The 23,691-nt window shown below is 43.7% G+C and overlaps 1 protein-coding gene across 1 annotated transcript in view; it reads right to left on the reverse strand.

Moving 5' to 3' along the window:
• The window catches only part of ADGRD2 (adhesion G protein-coupled receptor D2), a 463,372-nt gene that overhangs the window by 417,250 nt on the left and 22,431 nt on the right, over positions 1–23,691 (reverse strand). The window contains exons 5-6 of the mRNA XM_068247950.1: positions 5,563–5,835; positions 2,802–2,913 (exon numbers count right to left, since the gene is read on the reverse strand). Coding sequence (XP_068104051.1) covers positions 2,802–2,913; positions 5,563–5,835 — 385 coding nt within the window. The remainder of the gene's footprint in view (positions 1–2,801; positions 2,914–5,562; positions 5,836–23,691) is intronic.

The following is a 23,691-nucleotide window of genomic DNA, read 5'->3' on the forward strand; positions in this document are numbered from 1 at the left end:
CACGTAAGATAATAGTGGCGTAAATCATATTTGAAAGTTAACCGTTTTTATTATATATTCTTTAAAGACATCAGCAACTGATGCCCCCTTTCCCACAAGACATTTTTACATTTTCTCGAATAGATCATTAGGGGGGTCTGTATGGCTGATATTGTGGTGAAACCCCTTCCACAGTGTGATCTTATGACCATGGTCCTGACAGTTCGTGGTGTGTGAACCTCGTTCCATTGTGGGAAATAACGGTTTTTTCAACTTCCAAGAAAGCCGTGCCTGCCTCTGTGCATAGAACTCAGTAACAGACATTCCGTACAGATCTCATGACAGAACTAAAGATGTCACCACCAGTGATACATTTTGAATGTAAATCAGGGAGAGGAAAGATTTTACAATGGGCTACTACAGTTCCTCTTTAAAACTCACTGTATAGGTGATTTCACAAGTTGTAAAATAAGGTCGATAGCCATTTCATGCAACTAGCGCTACATTAGGTTCCTGATTAGTTAGTAGCGCAAAACAGGTGTCGACCATCACACTTACAACTTGTGACATCAAACGTACAGTATTGGTAACACTCCTTCTAGTCTTGCCTGTCTGTCTTGTCTTGCTCAGTGTGGTGGTCACCAGAAGCTCAGAGCTGCGGTCGCTCTGAGCAACCATCCTCCCTATTGCTAGTCTACTACTCCTGTCTTGATCTGTACTGTCTCCTCCACAAGTGCCTACTGCACTACTTCCTGATATTACCCATTTCTACCTGTCTTTGCCTAGTGAGTTCTGGTAGTACTCCAGTCTTCTCGGCCTTAGCGTCTATAGCTTGCACCATATAGCTTTCCCCATGGGGGACAGATGGGGGACAGAGGCATGTTCTCTGCCTCATGACATGCCTCTGTGTCCCCACACCATCTCTCTCTGCCCCCCCCCCCACTCCCCCACTGCTGCGCTATGGCCTCCTGAGGTTTGTGAAAATAGTTGTTGCTATCTCAGAGGTATACATAGGGGAGAGGGATTCCCTGTTTAAAACGCCCACCAGAGTGTTCCTGCAGGGTTTCCAGAGCGGTCGCGCTCCCTGCCACTCCCCCGCCTCCCTGCATGCTCTATAAGACAGTCTCTCATTCCAGCATCATGACCTAGAGGTCACGAAAGTGAAAGTGGGCCAGTGTGGCCAACAGGAGCGGCGGGGAGCGACGTTTTTTGTGGCTACCTGATCCGCTCAGCCCACTGGATCATGTAGCCGACATTTTTTTACATTTTATGAGCCTACTTCGGGCTCTCTTTAACTATATGGAGAAGCTGTAGAGGAAGTCCTGACAACTAAACCATGAAGCCTGTCAAAAGTGAATTTATCATTTGGCTGGCAATAAAGGACAGCTTAGGCCTAATTTAAATTTAAAAATGACGCCCTGTGTATGTGTGGGGAGGTGCACATAGGCTTACTGCAACTCCCGTGGCCCGGCGTCTTTTACGGGTCACCCACTGTGCCTCCTGTTCCTCATTACCTGGTCAGCGCAGCCGGCGCCCTTTGACCTGGACATACTGCATTGTGCATGCGCAGTATGTCCTATTGGGCTTCCTGTGAAGGTGCTCGCCGGTGGATCATGCGCACGCCAGCGTGAGGATGTACCCGGTGTGTGCGTGCTCCACTGGCGAGTGCCTTCACAGGAAACTCAATAGGACATAGTGCACATGTGCAGCATGTCCAGGTGAAAGGGCGCCGACCAAGATATAAGGAACAGAAAGGCACAGCTGGAGAACTGTAGAAGACGCCGGGCCATAGGAGGTATGGTAAGCCTAGGCACACCTCCCCACACACACAGGGTGTCATTTTAAACTTAAATTAGGACTAAAGTATCCATTAAGAATCCCCTTAGTATTTCTAAATATGGAATATGGAGACAGTAGGTGTTAACTATAAGCTTGTAAAGACAAAAAGGACAACCAAGAGCCCAATATAGCATATCATGTTCATGTATTTGGAGTTAATTATTGTTCCATAAAAGGTCAGTTTTTAAAAATGTTCCATTTGTGTCTTCAGGTATTCAACCGATCTTCTATTAAAGGGATACTGTAGGGGGTCGGAGGAAAATGAGCTGAACTCATTTTCTAATGGGGCTTCTAATGGTCCCCCGCAGACATCCTGTGCCCGCGCAGCCACTCACTGATGCTCCGGCCCCGCCTCCAGTTCACTTCTGGAATTTCTGACTTTAAAGTCAGAAAACCACTGCGCCTGCGTTGCCATGTCCTCACTCACCAGGAGTGTACTGCGCAGACACAGACCATACTGGGCCTGCGTTGTGCGCTCTTGATGACATCAGCGGGATCGAGGACACTGAAATTCCAGAAGTAAAGTCTGAAATTCCAGAAGTGAACCGGAGGCGGGGCCGGAGCATCGGTGAGTGGCTGCGCCAACACAGGATGTCTGATGGGGACCGTTAGAAGCCCCGGGTAAGTTCAACTCATTTTCCCCTGACCCCCCTACAGTATCCCTTTAAGTGTTACCTAGGGCTGCTACAAAGTAATAAAGAGTACAAGGGACTTGCCCCACAAATCTGTTGGTGAATACTAATAGCAAGCCTAGTGGGATGAGTTCCCACAGAACTATTTGTCTGTAAATAGTATGAGCAAATGTGGTCATAATTTTTTGTGAAAATGTCATATATTTGCATAAATATAGTGAGAAACTCCTTAAGGGCCAAATTAGAGGAGACATTTATTTAAGGTCCTGAATTCCTCCTACGTTTCCCTGCTCCTGTACACACTGGTTTTGTTGGTAGGACGTAGGAGTTGCTGTACTTATACTGACTTACCAAGGTTTTTGTGATGGATGAAAATTTCACTTTTTTCATCAGACAAAAGTGGAATAAGGTTAGAAGCCATTTTCTCTACTGTCTGAATTATCGTCATTGGACTTTTGATAACCTAAAATAAAATTGTATATGATCTTTTAGAGATGCAATTATTATACATATTAAACAATCCTATTTAACCTCAGATAATAATCCATTATCTATCATTCATAAGTAGCTTTGACTTTAGTGCAAATTTTAAAGGAAAAAAAGTCACACACAACCTACATGTATAACACTAGGGCTCAACTCGTATGATGCCACATGACACCTCCAAAAAAACAGAAGGTTGGTTACAGAAATCCATAGATATGAGGGCAAGGCCCAGACTTTCAGCAAGAAGACCAATCTTATCCTGGTCTCCCTATGAAAGGAATAAAAGAAGGAGACCGACAGGAGCAAACAAAGCTGTATTTTTACTACACAGGCCACAAGGAATAGTAAGCAAGCCTGCATATATTGAAGCCTTACTTTAATTTAATTTTGCATATGATAGTTTGGAACCACTTTTCAGAATTTAAAAGAATCGTTTTAGTAATATTACCGTATATTTCTGATGCTGACTGCCTTACCACTTTCCACCCTTAGTGGCATTTGAGCAGTTATTTTGTAGACATGTTATGGCCAAAGCCAGAAGTGTGGCCAGTTCCCAAATTTTTGACAATTGGTAGTTATTCAAAGCGCACTGGTTATTACATGCATATGTTTTGTGCTATCATTAGAGTGCGCTTTAACTTGAGTACAGCAACAGGAGATGTGCGCTGAACTTAAACTGTAGTACAGTTCCCAAATTTGCTGGCCAGCGTAGGAAGAGGCTGAGAGATATGGCCAAAGTAAAATGTAAGAGAATGCATCGTACCTTGCCTGGTGAGGTGACAAAAAGTGTTTTCTTCCAAATGTGCGACCTGCAGGCCTATGCCAAAAACCAACCTTCCCCTCTGCCTAACAGTAACCTCCCCTCTATTCTGCTTAAAATTAACCTACCCTCTCCTGTGCATAACACAAACCTCCCCTCTTCTGGGCCTACCACTAACCTCCCCCATCTCTTTGCCTAACCCTAACCTTCCCACCTCTCCAAATTCTGAAATGTTCAAGAAAGTGACAGGACACCAGGCAAATGGTGAAATGGCAGGAACGCCATTTTGCATATTGGCTGGCCATTGTTGGACTTTGGCCAGTGATGTTACAACTAAACTGACCATTTTGAGAGATGCAGGGCCATTTCCCACTTTGGCCGACTTCTGGCTTTTGCCGTAAGAGATATACAAAATTTCCACTTTCTGTTCAGGTGCTCAGTTAGCTCACCTGCTGAGGGAGATTTTCTCACAAAACTTTTTCTTTAATAATTGTGAAGCAACCACAGTTCTTACTTTCACACCAGACTGGCATAGTAAGTTACCTACAACATCCCCAAATTTTGTGGCTACACACACAGTGGCTTCACAGCACCTGACACTAATGAGCAGCAGGAATTAAAAGATAATTCAACATTCAGCCAAATATCCTTCACTTAGTAAAGGTAAGAAATAATTAACAAAGTAATACCACTAGCTGCCAATCAATAGCAATATACAGCATCTTTTTAATTTACAAAGCTGCCAGCTAACCGATTACAGTCTGTTTTTACTTACTAGCCACTGCTTCTGTTAACTAGATAGAGATTTCCAATACAACAAGCTCTCTGCTTATCTGTTGTGATCTTCATCCTTAAAGGGATACTGTAGGGGGGTCAGAGGAAAATGAGCTGAACTTACCCGGGGCTTCTAATGGTCCCCCGCAGACATCCTGTGCCCGCGCAGCCACTCACCGATGCTCCGGCCCCGCCTCCGGTTCACTTCTGGAATTTCTGACTTTAAAGTCAGAAAACCACTGCGCCTGCGTTGCCGTGTCCTCGATCCCGCTGATGTCATCAAGAGCGCACAGCGCAGGCCCAGTATGGTCTGTGTCTGCGCAGTACACTCCTGGTGACATCAGCGGGAGCGAGGACACGGTAACGCAGGCACAGTGGTTTTCTGACTTTAAAGTCAGAAATTCCAGAAGTGAACCGGAGGCGGGGCCAGAGCATTGGGGAGTGGCTGCGCCAACACAGGATGTCTGCGGGGGACCATTAGAAGCCCCGGGTAAGTTCAGCTCATTTTCCCCCGACCCCCCTACAGTATCCCTTTAAACACAAGATTCTCGTACAGAGGGAGAAGCATATTTCCTTTCTACACTTTCTAACAAGCAGTTGGTATCAGAAAGTAGGGATGGTCGAAAATGCCTATTTCCGATTCTTCGGAGATTCCAATCTTCCTATTTCCGGTTTTCTGATTTCTGATTTTCCATTTTTCCAATTTCTGAGGAGTATTTTTTAGCCATTTTTTGCATCAGATAATGAAAAAAAAATGGAAAAACGGAAATTGGAAAAGCTGAAAAAAAGTTTTGTGATTGGTCTAAAATTAAAATTTTGCTGAAGAAATTCTGTTTTCTCTGATTGGTCCATTTCTTCCGAGTTCTGTGATTGGACTAAAATTACCGAGTGGCGGTGAGTCGGATTTCCTCAAAATTCTGATTTCCGTTCTCCGTTTTCCGAATTTAGATCGGAAATTTGGATTTCCGATAGGAAATTTTATTTCCACAGATTCTGAATTAGCATCAATATTAGAAAGCAAAGGATATACAATAGTAAATCAAAAGAATTCCACTCATAATATAAAAATAAATATATTTAAAAAGTATTTACCAGATCTACTTCAGCCCACACATCTTGGTCGTCCTGTTCAAGAATCTCTCCTGTGACCTGTACAAAATGATAGCTAAGATCTTCTATGGTCTCCTCAGTGCTGTTGACGTCCATATTAGCCACTTCTTTCAAAATCTGGATAACAACCAGGAGATCCAGTGTGTCCATAGAGCTGTTTTGTTTCTCCATGCCTTTTTCAATAGCCTGGAGATATTCCAGTGCCTCGGAAACGTTAATCTGGCGGTACTCAGTAGAGAGAGAGTTTTCTGAAATCTACAACAATCAAATTGGTTATTATACTTAATACCCTTTTTATTATCATTGATTTATATGTTGCTAATAGTTGAGAGTCTAAAGGAATAATGAGCAGACACAACACGTACGTCAGAAAGCTGTATATAGAATGGAACTATGTTCTTTATAATTTTCTTACTAATACAAAATAGAACCACATTTTGGAGTAATTTTTCAACTTATTTTAAAAAAATTTTTTAGCACTTTGCAATGGGTACTAAAAAGTTGGTGAAGTTGGTGAAAAAGTATCTTAAAATAATTTTGAGTATTTTCTTGTTTGCTGGTGATTTAAAAGGCATTTTCTTGACAAAGCATAAAATATCACCAAGGAGAAAACTCAGGAGAAAAAGTTAATTGCATAAGTGCTCAGAGGAACAATGTGATAATCACCAAGATATGAATCAAAAGCACTGGTCAGTGTCCAGGGGTATCAAGCAAAAAAAGAAAAAAATCAAAATGTTGCATAAACACAAATAAAAACATACACACATTGTGGGTCCTGTGCAACAGGGACCCAATCAACATAAGCAAGCCTTAAAGTAACACTATCGATTAACATGGTTTTTTTTTCCCAATTGATATAGGAATAGTTTGGGAAGTACTGTTCAGTACGGGTGTATACATTTCCATGCATATCTCTTTGTTTACTGTTATCAAATTCCTTTCAAACTTCAGTGTCACCAAATCTGACAGCTGAGTGAACAATGAGAGGAGGGAGATTCCCTCACACTACATCTGTTAAACCTGTGTGTGAGAGAAAGCGATCACTGCAGCTGCCTGTCTCTCTTAGAGCTATCTTCAGAAAGCAGAGGAAATGTATCTTATGTGCAACATAAATATTTGTAATAGTGTGTGAAACCTGATACCAGAGGCATTGTATATAACTTTGCTTCAATATTACACTGTTCTTAGTATGTCAGACTGCAGAGATTCTCCAATGCAAATCAGACATTCCAAACGTAGCTAAAATCTATACACAATGAATTACAGCGCACATCTCTGCTTGAATTATGGAGCTCTGCTCCGTCATCTGTCTCCCAGCAGCGATCGCCACTAGGAGACTGTTAGATGGCGAAACCGACCGTCTATTTACACGGTACAGCACTGTGATATATGGCAGCGATGTACTGGGAGTGGGGACAGCCGTGTCACTCGGCTGTCCCCCTGGGAGGCTCAGGAGCAATCGGCTCTCATAGGCTCATGCCGATCACGGTGATTGGCTGGCGGGGGGAGGGAGGGGGGAAAACAAAAATAACTAAAAAATAGGTACATTTATTTAAAAATAATAAACCAAAAACAAATAAATAAACAAACATTGGGGGAGCGATCAGAGCCCACCAACTGAAAGCTTTGTTGGTGGGCAGAAAATTCAGTTGGTGGGCAGAAAAGGGGGGGATTCATTTGTATGCTGTGTGGCATGGCTCTGCAGCAAGCTTTTGAAGCTGCAGAGCCCAAATTTGTAAAAAAAAAATAGCCTGGTCAATAGAGGGGTGTAAGCCTACAGTCCTTAAGAGGTTAATGCACATCACTTGCCAGATAGGTGTAGTAAACCTGCAGTTGCCCCCTCTCTAGATCATTCCTAACTGGTTTTGGCGATTTTGCCGTCATAAAAGGTTATCAAAATAATGTATTAATTAAACTAAAGAAAGTTTGTAGATTAAAATATTTGTCATTAGTAATTATTCACCATGGCCCCAATAAACATTTGTATAAATAAATATTCTAAATCATGAGGTATAGTCAATTCTTCTGTATGTGACAGATGCATGAAGCTTGATTCACAAAGCTTAGTTATTTTTCCCCTTAACTGAAAGCATCCCAGTTCTTGCATGGCCAGCACACTCTCCAGACATTTCACCCATTGAGCATGTTTGGGATGCTCTGGATCAGCATATATGACAGCTTGTTCCAGTTCCTGTCAATATTCAGCAACTTTGCACAGGTATGGAAGAGGAGTGGACCCCCCCCCCCCCCCCCTTCCCTCAACCTGATTTTCTCTCAGTGGAATCAAGTGGGGAGGGGTGTTATGTTTTTCAAATCTGGATCATTTAGAAAATAGTTATGTTATGGTTTCAGTGTATTTATTTGTGTACATTTAAACACACAGCAAGGAAAAATGGGTATGAGATATTGCCGCTTCTACTATCTCCTATCTTATCTTATTGTCACACTAACTTTGCCTGAGTCTATTGCTGGATACACACCATGCGTTTCCATGTTCGATGCGTCAGTCGATACGCGTCGATTTGATTATTTCCGACATGTCCAATTCAAGTTTCGATGGATCGTTAGGTCGATTTGCCATACTTTACATGGCAATCGACCTAAAAATCATCAAAATTCGTTCGGAAATGCTCGGAAAAAATCGAATTGACGCATATCGACTGACGCATTCGAAGCGGAAACTCATGGTGTGTATCCAGCATTAGTCTAACACTAACCTCCCCCCCCACACCTAACGCTTACACCGCCACTAACCATTTACCCTGACATTACTGTTGTCCCAGAGACTTCATTCACTGATAAGGGTAGCCAAAATCCACCACTCCCATGCAGATTATGCTTCATAGACTATTGTTTCATTCATGGAAATGTAATGCTCTGAAATAATCCGGCTCCCCTTTCTGTAAATACCTGGGTAATGCAGATGAATACTTATCTGAAGCTGTAGAAGTTGATATACATGTATAGAGGGCCCCCACATAAATTAGAAAAAAATTGTGCTAGGTGGCCTGGTACCGGATTTTGCTCATCTTCAGGGCAGAATTTTTGAGAGTTCCATTTGAGAGTGGTTATTGTACTGCTAATACAGAGTTATAAATCTCCTTTTTCAGATTTAAAAAAATAGATTTAATGCCTTATCGCTTACATGACTATTTCTAGTTCTTTATGGACTCGATTACTGTTTTGTAGGGATGCTCATTCGGTTTCCGCGGAAATGCAATTTCCGAAATTCCGATCGGAAATTGCATTTCCGCATCGGAATGCGGAAATCGGTAATGCAAGTGCGTTAGGCGGATTTCTGCCGGAAATCGCGGAAATTTCCGCCGGATATCGCAGAAATTCCGCCCGACTTTAACATTGATTTTCTCAAAAACTATAAGCTCTTTTTGAAAACTTTTTTTGCATCTTGTTCACAAGATTCAGTTTAATAACCCCTGAAAATTTGGTGTTTCTAGGACTTAAGGGGGCTTTGCTATTAACCACTAAAATCGGCAGATATTTACTGTAATGTAAAATGCAGAAAATCTGCTTCTGCCTATTCTCTGCATTTACATTACAGGAAAAATCTGCCGACTTTAATGGTTAATAGCAAAGCCCCCGTACGCCCTAGAAGCACCAAATTTTCAGGGTTTATTAAACACAATCTTCTGAACAAGATGCAAAAAAAGTTTTCAAAAAGACCTTATACTTTTTGAGAAAATCGATGTTAAAATCGGGCCGAATTTCCGCGATTTCCAGCGGAAATTCCGCATTGGAATGCGGAAATTGGTAGCAGAAAGCGGAATCTGTATTTGGCAATGGCGGAATGCGGAATTACCGCGGAATCGAAAATTGGCAGTTACGACCATCCCTACTGTTTTGTCTCTTTGGGACTGCTGTGTCTGGTCACATCGTTCTACTGTATTGATATTTACTGCTGTATTGTATTTTTCTTTTCTGGACGTGTTATCCTTTTCACTTTTAGTAAAGGATGATTTAAAAAAAAAATCCACCACTATGAGCATCACTGTCTTCACCACTCTACAGTTTTCCTGTATAAATCGTTGGTTGTTACAATAAAAAATGTCAGTTAAATATATCATATAAGAGACACACACAGTGATATTTGAGAAGTGAAATTAAGTTTATTGGATTTACAGAAAGTGCACAATAATTGTTGAAATAAAATTAGGCAGGTGCATACATGTGGGCACTGTTGTCATTTTATTGATTCCAAAGCCTTTAGAACTGATATTTTTTATCTTAACAACCAACTATTTATACAGGAAAATCATGACGATTAACAAGGTTGCCCAAACCTTCGCATCCCACTGTATATATCTACAGTATATCTATCATGTTACAGTATACTACAAGTTTCTGCACGCCAGTCTGGGATTAGTAACTGTTTCTCAGCATGTGACAGGCCGCTCCCTCCCCCTCAGCCTCACAAACTGCATCACAGACAAGCTGAAACTGAGAGCAGGGAAGCTGTCTATGAGGATAAACAAAGCACACAGAGCCTGGAGGGGGCGTGCATAACTTGTCCCAATGACAACAGAGGCAGCCCATTCCTCCCTGGGTCGACAAAGCTTGACAAAGAAAAGATTAGATATGTTACAGAGACAGTGCAACTAAAAAAGGCTGCAGTAATTCAGACCACATTAGAAAAGGTATAGGAACGTATAGGATAGAAGAAATAAGGCTGAATATTTTGTTAGAGTCTCTTTAAGCTTAGTTGTGTAGGTACTCAGGTTATGCCAAACCAAGCTATTTGTCGGTTATATGAACTCCACAGGAATCATGTTATTCTATTAGGAGATTTTATATTTAAACTTGTAAATACTTCAGCAGGGTCAGTGCCTGTAACTAGCTTCAAATCTAACAGTTTGTTGAATAAACTTACAAATACAATGGTTAATGTCTGCATTGCTTGTCATGCACATAATCATGGCTATACTCTGTATTCCATTACACATACTTCATATTCCCACAGGCTTTATTTCTTTGAGCCACAGAAGCTTACGGTCAAGGTGCCTGATGTGGAGATCTGCCCTTCTGGTATTTCTTATCACTTAGTATTGACTATTACACTGAATAAAATATCGCACCATCATGTACTATACATTTAGAGACTGGCATTTAAAGAATTTGCTTTCAAAGGATGTCTTTGAAAATTAAAATTCACATTTTATTTTAAGGATTATGAGAACCAAGGATATCTTTTGTTGGAAATCTATGAAAAGTGTGATAATAGGTAGTTTGATGAAAATAGACTCCGTTTATAAAAAATAAATAAATACATTGAAAACAAGTGAAAACTTATTGACCTCAATACACAAAGCATTACCACATTTGGTAATGCTGAAAACAGCTGACTATATGGAACACCTTCCCAAATTCCAATTCACTAAACCTATTACCGCACAGAAAATTAGAATTACCGACTAGACAAAGACAAATAACATTTATATTGTGCTTTTCTCCTGGCGGACTCAAAGCACCAGAGCTGCAGCCACTAGGATGCGCACTATAGGCAGTAGCAATGTTAGAGAGTCTTGCCCAAGGTCTCCTTGCAGACTTACTGAACAGGAAGAGCCAAGATTTGAACTCTGGACTCCTGTGTGAAAGGCAGATGCCCTTAACTATTATACAGTCCAGCCACTAGTGAGGTAAATTACCGACTTGTGCGGTAATTGCCTCAAGGAAAGTCAAGAAATTACATACTGATTTACGCATTCGGTAAATCCGGCAAAAGTGTTCGGTATTTTTCTCCAGCTCTTACTAGTGGATAACTCACTCTCTCCATGCTCTCTCTGTGCGGTAGATTTGACAGAAAGCCAATAGGTAGAGCCAGGCAGCCAGTATGGAAAGCCACACAGCCCTGCTTATCATCCTGACTTGGCCCGACATGGTGTAAGGCAGTGTTGCCAACCGTCCGTGAAAGTACGGGCAGTCCGTACTACAGAGAGGAAATTTCCCCTGTCCGTAGTTGTCCATACTTTGAAATAGGCGTCCGTCTAAAAGTTTTGAGCTGGGATCTGGTGTGCGCATGTGCACACTGCAGCTTCAGTGCAGGCAGAAAGCCGGGCAGCTCTGTAAGAAGCCCCAGGCTTTTTTTCCTTCTTCCCTCCCGCCCTCCAATCGGAAGTGCTCTTTCTCCTGCTTCTGCCTTTCTCCAGCCAATAAGAGAGAGCCAGACAGAGAAGCAGCTAGGAGAGTCTGCCCCCCTCAACTCCCGTCCAGGAAGAATGTGCACAGGAGTACAGAGGAGTGAGATGTTATCAGCCTGCAGCCTCATTCAGATTTCCTGCTGCTGCTGCATATCTCCTCTCAGGGTAGATCTAATCCAGGGCTGCGCTGTACTCTGGCTGCAGGATAAAGTTCATCTGCAGTGAGTGAAGCTCTCCCCAGCCCCCACCATGAGAAGTGTATGAACTCATTTATTTCCATCTCTATCTCCCTCAATGTGTGGCTGTTAATTTCCCTGTATATTTCCCTACTTAGATAGCCTGTATCACTGGGTGTGCTTATTTCTCTTATTTCTCTCTTGTGGCTTCTCCATGTGTTTCTATCTCCCCATCTTCCCATTCAGTGACACTGCCTCTCATGGGGCTGTCTCTTCCTATCTAGAATGCTGCCATAATTTGAACATTCTCACCATCATGTAGTTGTCTCTCCCTCTCTATGTTACTTGCCCCTGTTGCTGGCTACCTCTCCCTGAGTCACATTCAGCAGCCCTGTGCCCCTCCTCCCTGTGTTATATTCAGATTTGCCCCGCTTGCGCCACATTGAGCACCCCTGTGACTCCCCCCACACACACACACACACTCACTCTGTCACATTCAGCTGTGCCCCCCTCCCTTCGTGTCATATTCAGTGATCCCCTCTCTGGGTCACTTTCAGCTGTGCCCCCCCCCCCCTTGTGTCACTTTAGCACCCCTGTGCCCCCCCCCCTCTACTCCAATCTTTGCTGATATTTCCCACCTAACTGTTACCTATCCCTATTCTGATACTAACCCCTTCTCTACCGATGCCTAACAGTAACCTAAATATTCATATTTTTGTCCTTTGGGACTCACAAATTTGCTTTAATACTTGAAAGCAGGTGTGCTGGACACTGCATGTAGCTTCTGGTGACACTACCCTGGGGCAGCATTATGTGTGGTGGACCACTGAAGGACAGCATTGTGTGTGGCGGACCACTGCAGGGCAGCATTGTGTGTTGCGGACCACTGCAGGGCAGCATTGTGTGTGGCGGACCACTGCAGGGCAGCATTGTGTGTGGCGGACCACTGCAGGGCAGCATTGTGTGTGGCAGACTTCTGCAGGGCAGCATTGTGTGTGGCAGACATCTGCAGGACAGCATTGTGTGTGGCAGACCTCTGCAGGACAGCATTGTGTGCGGCAGACCTCTGCAGGGCAGCATTGTGTGGCAGACCTCTGCGGGGCAGTATTGTGTGTGGCAGACCTCTGCAGGGCAGTATTGTGTGTGGCAGCCCTTTGCAGGGCAGTATTGTGTGTGGCAGACCTCTGCAGGGCAGTATTGTGTGTGGCACACCACTGCAGGGCAGCATTGTGTGTGGCACACCACTGCAGGGCAGCATTGTGTGTGGAGGACTTCTGCAGGGCAGCATTTTGTGTCGGGTCAGTAGGACTTTTTCACATGAGCTTTTTGCAGTAATCACCTGCTTCAGCTATGTTTCTCTCCTCCCGAAATTAACAAGAATTTTCGTAAAAAGTCCGCTACTGACTCCGCCCCCTGACTCTGCCCCCTGTCCGTCCAAACCTTGGGGTGTCCAGATTTTTTGACCATTTTGTCCAGGAAAAATAAGAAATTGGGTTGGCAACCCTGGTGTAAGGTTGGTCTTCACTGTAACAGTGCAGGGGAAGGAGACTTTTCTTGAGTCTTCTCTGCATCTCTTAACCACTTCAGCCTACAGGGTTGAGATTTTTTTACATCTGAGCAACTTTCACCTCCCATTCATTTGCCAATAACTTTAACACTACTCATCACAATTAATTGATCTATATCTTGTTTTTTCCGCCACCAATTAGGCTTTCTGTGGGTGATACATTTTGTGCTGAGAATTAATTTATTCTAAATCCATTTTAACAGGAATATTAAGAAATAAATGGGAAAAAAAATCATTATTGCTCAGCTTTTGGCCATTATAGTTTGAAATTAATACATGCTACCATAATTAAAACCTATGTACTTTATTTACCAATTTGTCCCGCTTATTACACCATTTAAATTATGTCCCTATCACAATGTATGGCGCCGATATTTAATTTGGAAATAAAGGTGCATTTTTACAATTTGCGTCCATCACGATTTAGAAGCCCATAATTTTAATAAATCATATTGATATACTCCTTTGACATGAATATTTAAAAAGTTCAGACCCTTAAGTAACTATTTATCTTTTTGGTTTTTTTTAATTATTGTAATTTTTTATTTTATTTTTTATTAAAACTTGTATGTGAGTATTTTTTGGTGTGGGAGGTAAACAGGGGATTTTAAAAGTTTTAAATTGTATTTATTCAATTCAAAGTGTTTTTTGGTGTAGTTTGCTATTTGGCCACAAGATGGCCACAGTCAAAAAGTCCTGGGAGCGATCGATCTCGCTCCCAGGAAGAAGTATGAAGACGGGGAACTTTTTGATCTCAGAAAAGCCGCAGCATCTGAAGAGACGCTGTCGGCTTTTCTCCGGGGGGTCCGATCAGTGAAAGGGATTTATAATCCCTTTCATTGATCGCTGGGTTAACAGCCGGCAGCGGAAGTGCGCACGGGGAGCCTGCGGGAGCGCACGCGACCCGCGGGAGTGCTCGCAGCCTAACTGGACGAAAATTTTCGTCCAGTTAGGCTGAAGTGGTTAAAGGACTTACGAGCTCAAATGATAAAACAAAAAGTTAAATACCTTTTTTAATTCTTTATGGATTGAGGACACAATTGACGCCCTCCCATTCATTCCGTCTTTCCCCCTGAAGCAGGGGCAAGGCGAAATGAATGGGAGGGCGTTGATAGCGTCCTCCATACATGAAGAATTTAAAAAGGTATTTAACATTTTTTTTTATCATTTGAGCTCGTAAGTCCTTTAAGATGTGAAAATCTGTATTCTGGCATACAGAAGAGCTCCCCCTGGTGGCTGCAGCACATCTAGAGGGATGTTGGAGAAACACTGAACAGAAAAGCCCCAATTCATACATGCAACTCCCTGCCTCAGCGCTGATCTGCTCCACAGCTGGTAAGGAACACTTACCAAGCAGGACTTAGTGAATTGAAGCAATTGAGAACATGTAACACTTTACCAACAGGCCTCACCAATATGTGCAATGTTTGGTCTGTATGACCTTTGTTTCTGTTCTGAAAAAGCATGGCTATCTGCTATTTCAGACTCAGAAAAGATACTAGCTGAGTGGACAGATTGTGCAAGCAATTGGGAAATCGTTTTTATCAGTGACTAGTGTCTGAATTGACATGAGGGTCTTTGCTGACCCCCCTTCCCCCACGGTATATCTTCAGTGGGGTGTAGCTATCTCATTCAGTCTCAGATACAATAAACATTTTTGTCACTAAACAAACCCTCCACAAGTGTCCATTCAGTAGGTAAATGGACACATAGAATTAGGGTTGCCACCCGGCCGGAATCTGGCCGACCCGGCCGGAAAAACTGCTAAAAAGCCGGGACCGGAATGTAATTATTTCCGGCACGTCATGCCGGAAAAAATAGCCCCAGGCTGATCACCCTCACACAATTCCCTACTCTCTTCTCTCGGATTGGCTGGTCAGGTACTGCCAGCCAATCACAGAAGTGGCTGTATTTTCCCCACGCTGCTGAGGACTGTGGGAGGAGGAGGAGGAGCCAGGACTGGGTGTGAGTGAGAGAGAGCTGGCTCGGAGCAGCAGCCAGCAGAGGAGGACAGACAGACAGACGAGAGAGAGAGAGGCGGGAAATTTCTGCAGAGCCCAACCCCCAGGCAACTCGTCGAAAGCCAGGACTCCAGGAGAAGTGTTAAGCTTGGAGGTGTATTCTCCACGGTCAGCACGTGATGCATAAGCTGACGTGAAGGAGGTACACACACCAGCACAAGGAATCAGGATATCCCCAGTTTAGTGGAGGAGAGGACTGACTCCAATAGGAGATTGTGGCGCACAGAGCCGGTGCAGATCCGAACAGCCACAAACAATACTTTCGTGATAACGTCTCAGCGCAAAGTAGCGCTGAGCGCATAAACCAGAACTGAGGAGATCAGGGCAGGTAGACAGAATGAACGCTTGCTTAACTAGCCACTACTTAGTGACAGCAAACGTCCACAACAAGACAGACTAGAATGAGGCAGCCAATGCGTTTGCAGCGATGGCGTGCCTCACAAAGACAGGACAGGATAGTCAGGAAATAGCAGGATCAAGATACAGTGGTGTGAAAAACGATTTGCCCTCTTCCTGATTTCTTATTCTTTTGCATGTTTGTCACACTTAAATGTTTCTGCTCATCAAAAACCGTTAACTATTAGTCAAAGATAACCTAATTGAACACAAAATGCAGTTTTAAATGATGGTTTTTATTATTTAGTGAGAAAAAAACCTCAAAACCTACATGGCCCTGTGTGAAAAAGAAATTGCCCCCTGAACCTAATAACTGGTTGGGCCACCCTTAGCAGCAATAACTGCAATCAAGCGTTTGCGATAACTTGCAACAAGTCTTTTACAGCGCTCTGGAGGAATTTTGGCCCACTCATCTTTGCAGAATTGTTGTAATTCAGCTTTATTTGAGGGTTTTCTAGCATGAAACGCCTTTTTAAGGTCATGCTACAACATCTAAATAGGATTCAGGTCAGGACTTTGACTAGGCCACTCCAAAGTCTTCATTTTGTTTTTCTTCAGCCATTCAGAGGTGGATTTGCTGGTGTGTTTTGGGTCATTGTCCTGCTGCAGCACCCAAGATCGCTTCAGCTTGAGTTGATGAACAGATGGCCGGACATTCTCCTTCAGGTTTTATTGGTAGACAGTAGAATTCATGGTTCCATCTATCACAGCAAGCATTCCAGGTCCTGAAGCAGCAAAACAACCCCAGACCATCACAATACCACCACCATATTTTACTGTTGGTATGATGTTCTTCTGCTGAAATGCTGTGTTACTTCTACGCCAGATGTAACGGGACACGCACTTTCCAAAAAGTTCAACTTTTGTCTCGTCGGTCCACAAGGTATTTTCCCAAAAGTCTTGGCAATCATTGAGATGTTTTTTTAGCAAAATTGAGACGAGCCTTAATGTTCTTTTTGCTTAAAAGTGGTTTGCGCCTTGGATATCTTCCATGCAGGCCGTTTTTGCCCAGTCTCTTTCTTATGGTGGAGTCGTGAACACTGACCTTCATTGAGGCAAGTGAGGCCTGCAGTTCTTTAGATGTTGTCCTGGGGTCTTTTGTGGCCTCTCGGATGAGTTTTCTCTGCGTTCTTGGGGTAATCTTGGTCGACCGGCCACTCCTGGGAAGGTTCATCACTGTTCCATGTGTTTGACATTTGTGGATAATGGCTCTCACTGTGGTTTGCTGGAGTCCCAAAGCTTTAGAAATGGCTTTATAACCTTTACCAGACTGATAGATTTCAATTACAGTACTTTTGTTCTCATTTGTTCCTGAATTTCTTTGGATCTTGGCATGATGTCTAGCTTTTGAGGTGCTTTTGGTCTACTTCTCTGTGTCAGATAGCTCCTATTTAAGTGATTTCTTGATTGAAACAGGTGTGGCAGTAATCAGGAATGGGGGTGACTACAAAAATTGAACTCAGGTGTAATAAACGACCTTTAATTTATTTTTTAACAGGGGGGGCAATCACTTTTTCACACAGGGCCATGTAGATTTGGACTTTTTTTTTCTCACTAAATAATAAAAACCATCATTTAAAACTGCATTTTGTGTTCAATTAGGTTATCTTTGACTAATAGTTAACGGTTTTTGATGAGCAGAAACATTTAAGTGTGACAAACATGCAAAAGAATAAGGAATCAGGAAGGGGGCAAATAGTTTTTCACACCACTGTAGATGAACGTAACACAGACAAATATACAATAAGTATGTTTTCCTAGCGTATTACAATTACAGCTATCAATGAAACTATTTGTAACGTCTGACTAACATATGTATATATCGGCAATGAACCGATATATGACATAAGCAGGAACACTGACTAGCACTGGAGCAATACAGGGAACAGGACTCAGAAGGATTCGCTATCTCTTCGCAGAGATGAACGCAATCCACAAACGGTAACAGGACAGGATTCAGAAGGATTCGTTATCTCCTCGCAGAGATGAACGCAATCCACAAACAGGACCAGGAGCAGGATACTAGCTCAGCACGGGTGATCACGATACGCGCAAACTACCAAAACGTGCTGGAAGGCTGACTAACTGAACACAGGAAATAAACAGTTCGTGTACGTATATATCAGCGACACTGATGTATCAACGTAACACGAATACAAGGAAAATAACAAAATGCGCAAGTATGCGTATATATTGGCGATGAACCAATATATGACACAAGACAAGCAGAGTAACAACTTCTAGAACAAGAGCAGAACTAGGAGGACTCGCTGACCCCTTCGCAGGAGTCAGCGCAGTCCACACGGACTAGGAACGAGGTGGGGCACGAGCAGAGTAACAGAGAGAATCTGAGACTATGGTAGCCCATGAAGCATTGCAGGAAGCAGTTCTTTATACTGAGGTCATCCAATGGGAGCAGACCTGCAGATTCCCACACAAGTGAATGGTAATTAATCACAGGCTGACAGCAGGAAAAGGCAGACAATGATATGCAGCCTGCAGGAAAGGGATTGCCCCTCCATTGCAGCAGACAATGTTTGTTTACACAAAAGCATATTCAACTGTCATTAACTTCAGAGCGACTGCAGATGGAATCAGCAACTAGTTTAAGTGCAAACCAAACTATGCAAGCAAATGCATGTAATGACATCAGAACTGCTTGGGTTGCAATACCACTGCAGCCAGCAGTAAACGCTGCAGAAGCGATCATAACAAGAAGAGAGAGAGAACAAGACCCAGCCAGCCAAACTTCAAGAGACACTGTTCCAGCCCCCCAGGCAGCAGTCAGAAGTGTAGAGAGGAGAGGGGTCCAGACGACTTGTCACAGCTTATACTGTGTGACAGCAAGGAGAGAGGAGCATCCAAATGACCTGACCCTGTCCAGCAGGTAGAGTGGACACACACAGTCACTTTCTCTCTCTTTTCTCTCTCTCTCTCCCCAAACCTCCATCAGCCCCTATCCTCCCTTTCAGACTTTTAAAGGGAAACTAATCCGTTTGACTAAAATGAGATTCAATTACCTGGGGCTTCTCTCAGCCCCCTGCAGTCGTCCTGTTCCACGCCGGTCCTCAACGATCCTCTGTTCCCCCACCGCGGGTCATTTTCGTTTTTGCTGACTGTGAGTCAGCAGGCCACTGCGCCTGCGCAGCCCTGGACACGCTTATTCTTCTTCGTGTTCCCCTTAAATTGCGGAGGAGAACACGAAGGATACGCAGGCCAGGGCTGCGCAGGCATAGTGGCCCGCTGACTCCAAGTTGGCAAAAACTAAACTAACCCACAGTGGGGTAATAGAGGACCGTCTGCAGGCGGCTGTTGGGAGAAGGTGAGAGAATCTCATTTTAGTTCAAACGGTTTAGGTACTTTTTAAAGTGTACCTGATATCTTAGAATAGGAAGATTTTATACTCACCCGGGGCTTCCTCCAGCCCCATAAGCACTGATGTATCCCTCGCTGTCCTCCTGGGTGCCTCCATTCAGCTGCAATCAGCCCTGGTAACTGGCTCAGTCGCGTCAGTCGGGGTCTTCTGTGCATGTGCGCAGAAGAGCTGACTGATGCGACAGAGCCAGATTACTGGGGCTGATTGCGGCCAAACGGAGGCACTTGGGAGGATGTTGAAGGACGATTCGGTGCTCAGGGGACTGGGTAAAGCCCCGGGTGAGTATAAAATCTTTTTATTTCGAGATCTCAGGTACACTTTAACGTACCAATTAATGGTACAATTCTGTGGCTGATCGATCATTTCCACAGTAATCTGTCAGAAAAGATTGGTCATGCCCATTAATGGCCAAATTCCTGCTAGCCAATTACATTGAGATCAATCCGAAAAACAGGTTGATTCTATTAATCTGATCGACTTGGCTACCGGTAATTCGGCTGTTAAAAGGGCACAACCGATTGTTTCCGATCAATTATCATTGGAAATGATTGATCAGCTGTGGAATTGTATAATTAATGGGCACTGTAGGGAAAAAAAGTGCCCCTGGGGGTATTTACCTCATAAAGGGAAGCCCCTGGATGCTTATGAGGCTTCCCCTGTCTTCGGCAGGGGCGATCCAGCACTAGGACCCTCCAAGATCTCCTTGTTGATCGCTTGTTGGCATGTGTGCATGCGCACTAGCAGTTTCCCACTCGGCTTACGCAGTAGAGCAGGCCCGATCAGGCTTGGCTATTTTCACCAGAGCCCAAGTGATAAGCTGCTAATGTTCCTGCGCACAATGGCAACGTGGATTGTTTTTGTTTTCTTTTGTCCGGGGGGCCCAGCGCAGGATCAGGCTGCCCGAGGAGGATGGAGGAAGCCTTAGGATTCAGAGGCCTTCCCTTCCAGAGGCAAGTACCACCCATGGCTGGCCACTTTTTTTAAAAGTGTTCTTTAAACTATTTAATGGGATCCTAAAAGCAAGAAATAAAATTAAGTTAAACTTATCTGGGATTTCTACCTACCCCCTGCAGCCATCCTGTGCCTTCACCGGTCCTCAACTATCCTTCACCCCCCCCCCCCCCCGAGGTGTTAATTTCGATTTTGCCTGCTCAGGGTCGGCGGGCCACTGCGCCTGCACAGCTTTGTCCACGCGTATCCTTCTTCACATTCCCATCCACAAAGGCGTCCTGCGCAGGATGCTATAGCAGACGGCAATGCGAAGGACATGCTTGGACAGAGCTGTGCAGGCGCAGTGGCCCACCGACTCTGAATTGGCAAACACGAAACTGACCCACGGTGGGAAACCGGAGCATCAGTGAGTGGCTGGGCGGGCACAGAACAGCTGCAGGGGGCTGGTAGAAGCCCCAGGGACCCTTGCCTTTAGGATCCCTTTAACATTTGTTTCTATTTCTTTAAATTTTCAACTTTCTTGTGCTATGTTTGAAAAAAGGTCGTAATAAACCCCTCCCACTTTTAGGCCACACCTCCGGGCCACACCCTAAAGCCAGTATTTTTTCAGGCAAAAGGTGGCAACCCTACATAGAATATGTCAATACCTACCATATATATGTTTAGGGACATCAGCTGTTTCCACCTGTGGGAGGGGGGAGCACAGTATAAACCCCATAGGGGTCAAACACATACAGGTATATCTCCTTCATAGAAGGTAAACTGGGGTTTCAGAAAAACTAGTGCATAAGGTTGCATCAATACATATATACAGTGCCACTCTACAATTGTTTCACCCCTAAAACAGGGCGTCGTCAGGAGAAATATAGTGCACAAATAATAAATAGAAATCCCCCCACCTGACTTGGGTTGTTGCTGGGGGAAACTCTGTTGCTTGGTTTGTAGTTTCGCCACTGAAGATAACATTTCATGAATATTTTACATTTTATTGTCCCCGCTGCCAACTCAAAAATCGAAATCATAGGCCTAATCACTAAGCATTTTCCATAAACAGGTGGCAAAATAATCAGCTGCGAGCTGTGATTTTCTGGCAAGCTGTGGTGTGATAACATATTGTATACCAGGGATTAACATATCTTCAAAAATGTACCCTGCGGGCCCTTTCACACCGGAGCGGTGCAGTATTTTTAATGCACCCCTCTGCCGTGCAATGAAAGTCTATAGAGACTTCCTACTTACGCGGTACGACGTGGCAGAGGTGACGTTTTCGCTGCATCCCCATCGCAGCTCCAAAACGTTAATGCTGCGGTGATGCATTGACTTAAGGGGATCTGCGGCAGCCCTGAAGTCATGTTAGTCTATCTATGGTGATACGTGGATTTTGAAAAAATTCCCACCCGCAATGTTGCAGCGTGCATGCATGGAAGGGTATTTTAACAATACGATTCTGAATACCCGAAGCAGGAAGTGACGGCAAGTGCGCATCACTTCCTGCTGGGCTGGTGGCCTGAAGGCCTGTTTTTGATGGTATGGTGCAGTGCGTTGGGCGCGACACACCGCATCGCCACTGCTGGTTTATAGTGTGAAACCAGCCTAAGGCCCCGTTTACACTTAATCAGTTGCTCACAGTTATAACTGAAAGGACAACTGATGCCCATGTTCTACTATCGCACAGTTCACACTTAACGAGTTTTAACTAAAATCTTTTTCACAATGCACTGCTAAAGAGAAGAAAAAAATGCGTACCAACTGATTAAGTGCAAACGGGGACTTAGGATCCTTTTACACTTAATTATTTACTTTCAGTTATAACTGAAAGACAACTGATTTTCAAAGTAATGTCCATGTTTTCCTATGGTTCAGTTTCCACTACACGCATTTTAAATGAGATTTTTCCCAATGCACTGCTATGGAGGGGAAAAAAGCATACCAATGCATTAAGTGTAAAAGGACCCTGATAAGTGTTACTTTTAGAGAAAAGTTTTAGTATGTGAAACTTTACTGAAGTTATCATATTACACAGCCAGTTGGGATCTAAAGGCCACTTAAAGCTAACAATGAGAGTGATACTATTCACATTTATATTATTATCATGAATATGCTATACAACCTGGAATATGTGCTTCCAAAGACAAGGCTAACACATAATAGAATGGTTCAACATTTATGCAGGGCCACAAAATAAGTGATCACTTAAGGTAATATTTATTAAAAGCATTTCTTTATGTTTTGCTCTAGAACGTCATGCTCTTAAACAATCCGAATGTAACATTGTGTGCCTTCTCTACATTATACAAAAAAATAACCACTGCATGTTCACAGATCCAAGCTAAATAATTTGCTATTTGACTGTGAATGCTTTTATGTTTCAAAGAATTTAAGTAAAGGTTGTGAAAAGTAACATACTTGTTCATCTAATGTATAAATAAAGTAAATGAATGGCATAGAAAGCTGGTGCATGGGGAAATGAACCAGCAACATTAAGCTATTCATTCTTTAGAGATAACTTTATATCACCTCTGTTATTGTCATTGTAACCCATTTGAGGCACATATCCACTATACTCTTAATGGAACACTAAAACAACTTGCCTAGGTTGAGTTAATCATGCCTCTCACATATTCCTCACATCAGACAAACTCAAAGTACTTGATTTATGTATGCATCTCCAATGGGGCAAGATGGTACCATAAGGGCAGCCAGGGCGCTACTGCTCCGCACTTCTTTGACTTCTTTTTCATGTTTTACCTCCTATTCTTTTATTTCTTTTGAAATTAGAGTTACAATATAGTTCCTAGTACAGCTTGGCCTATTTAAATTGACTACCGCCAAGTCCAGCCCCCTGCTCATCCAATGGGATCCCACGAGGTGAGGTCCTTGCCACCTGCATCAAAGCTGGCCTGCAACAGATTGGCTGATCACCACAGAGCTAATAAAGCGGGACGACCAGCAGCGGCAGCTCACTGCACCATCACTGCAAGATGACTCCTTCTTGCCCTCAGTCTCCCAACAGCAGAGCCACCATAAAGATGGACCTCAAGCTCCTGCCGCAGCCGCTCACTGCGCTATACCACAGCACCATCTGAGTGAGCCGCACCACCGCCACCTCACCCTGTTCAGCATTCTGCTGTAGCTGCAGTAGGGCTCTCATCTGTGCCGCCAGCACAAACCCCCTCCCGTCTTCAGCCAGAAGCTGCAAGTGAGCAATCCCCTTGCTTGGTACAGCTGGGCCTTCTGCTCCACAGAAGCAGCCGGTCACCGCACTGCACAAGGTGGGCCTGCAAAGGACCACGCAGCTGCACCAGGAATCTGGACACCCTCCCCCTGCTACAGTCACTAAGTGAGAGCCCCGTTGGGACTACTGTACTGCTACTGCTTTAGCTTAGTTGTGACGCACCATCAGCTCTGCTACCCTGCTGTGGAACTTTTTGTCTGTGCTATATCAGGCCAACCTGCTTGATGACCTGTCCTC

This window comes from Hyperolius riggenbachi, chromosome 8, assembly GCF_040937935.1.
Source record: "Hyperolius riggenbachi isolate aHypRig1 chromosome 8, aHypRig1.pri, whole genome shotgun sequence".
Classification (NCBI taxonomy): Eukaryota; Metazoa; Chordata; class Amphibia; order Anura; family Hyperoliidae; genus Hyperolius; species Hyperolius riggenbachi.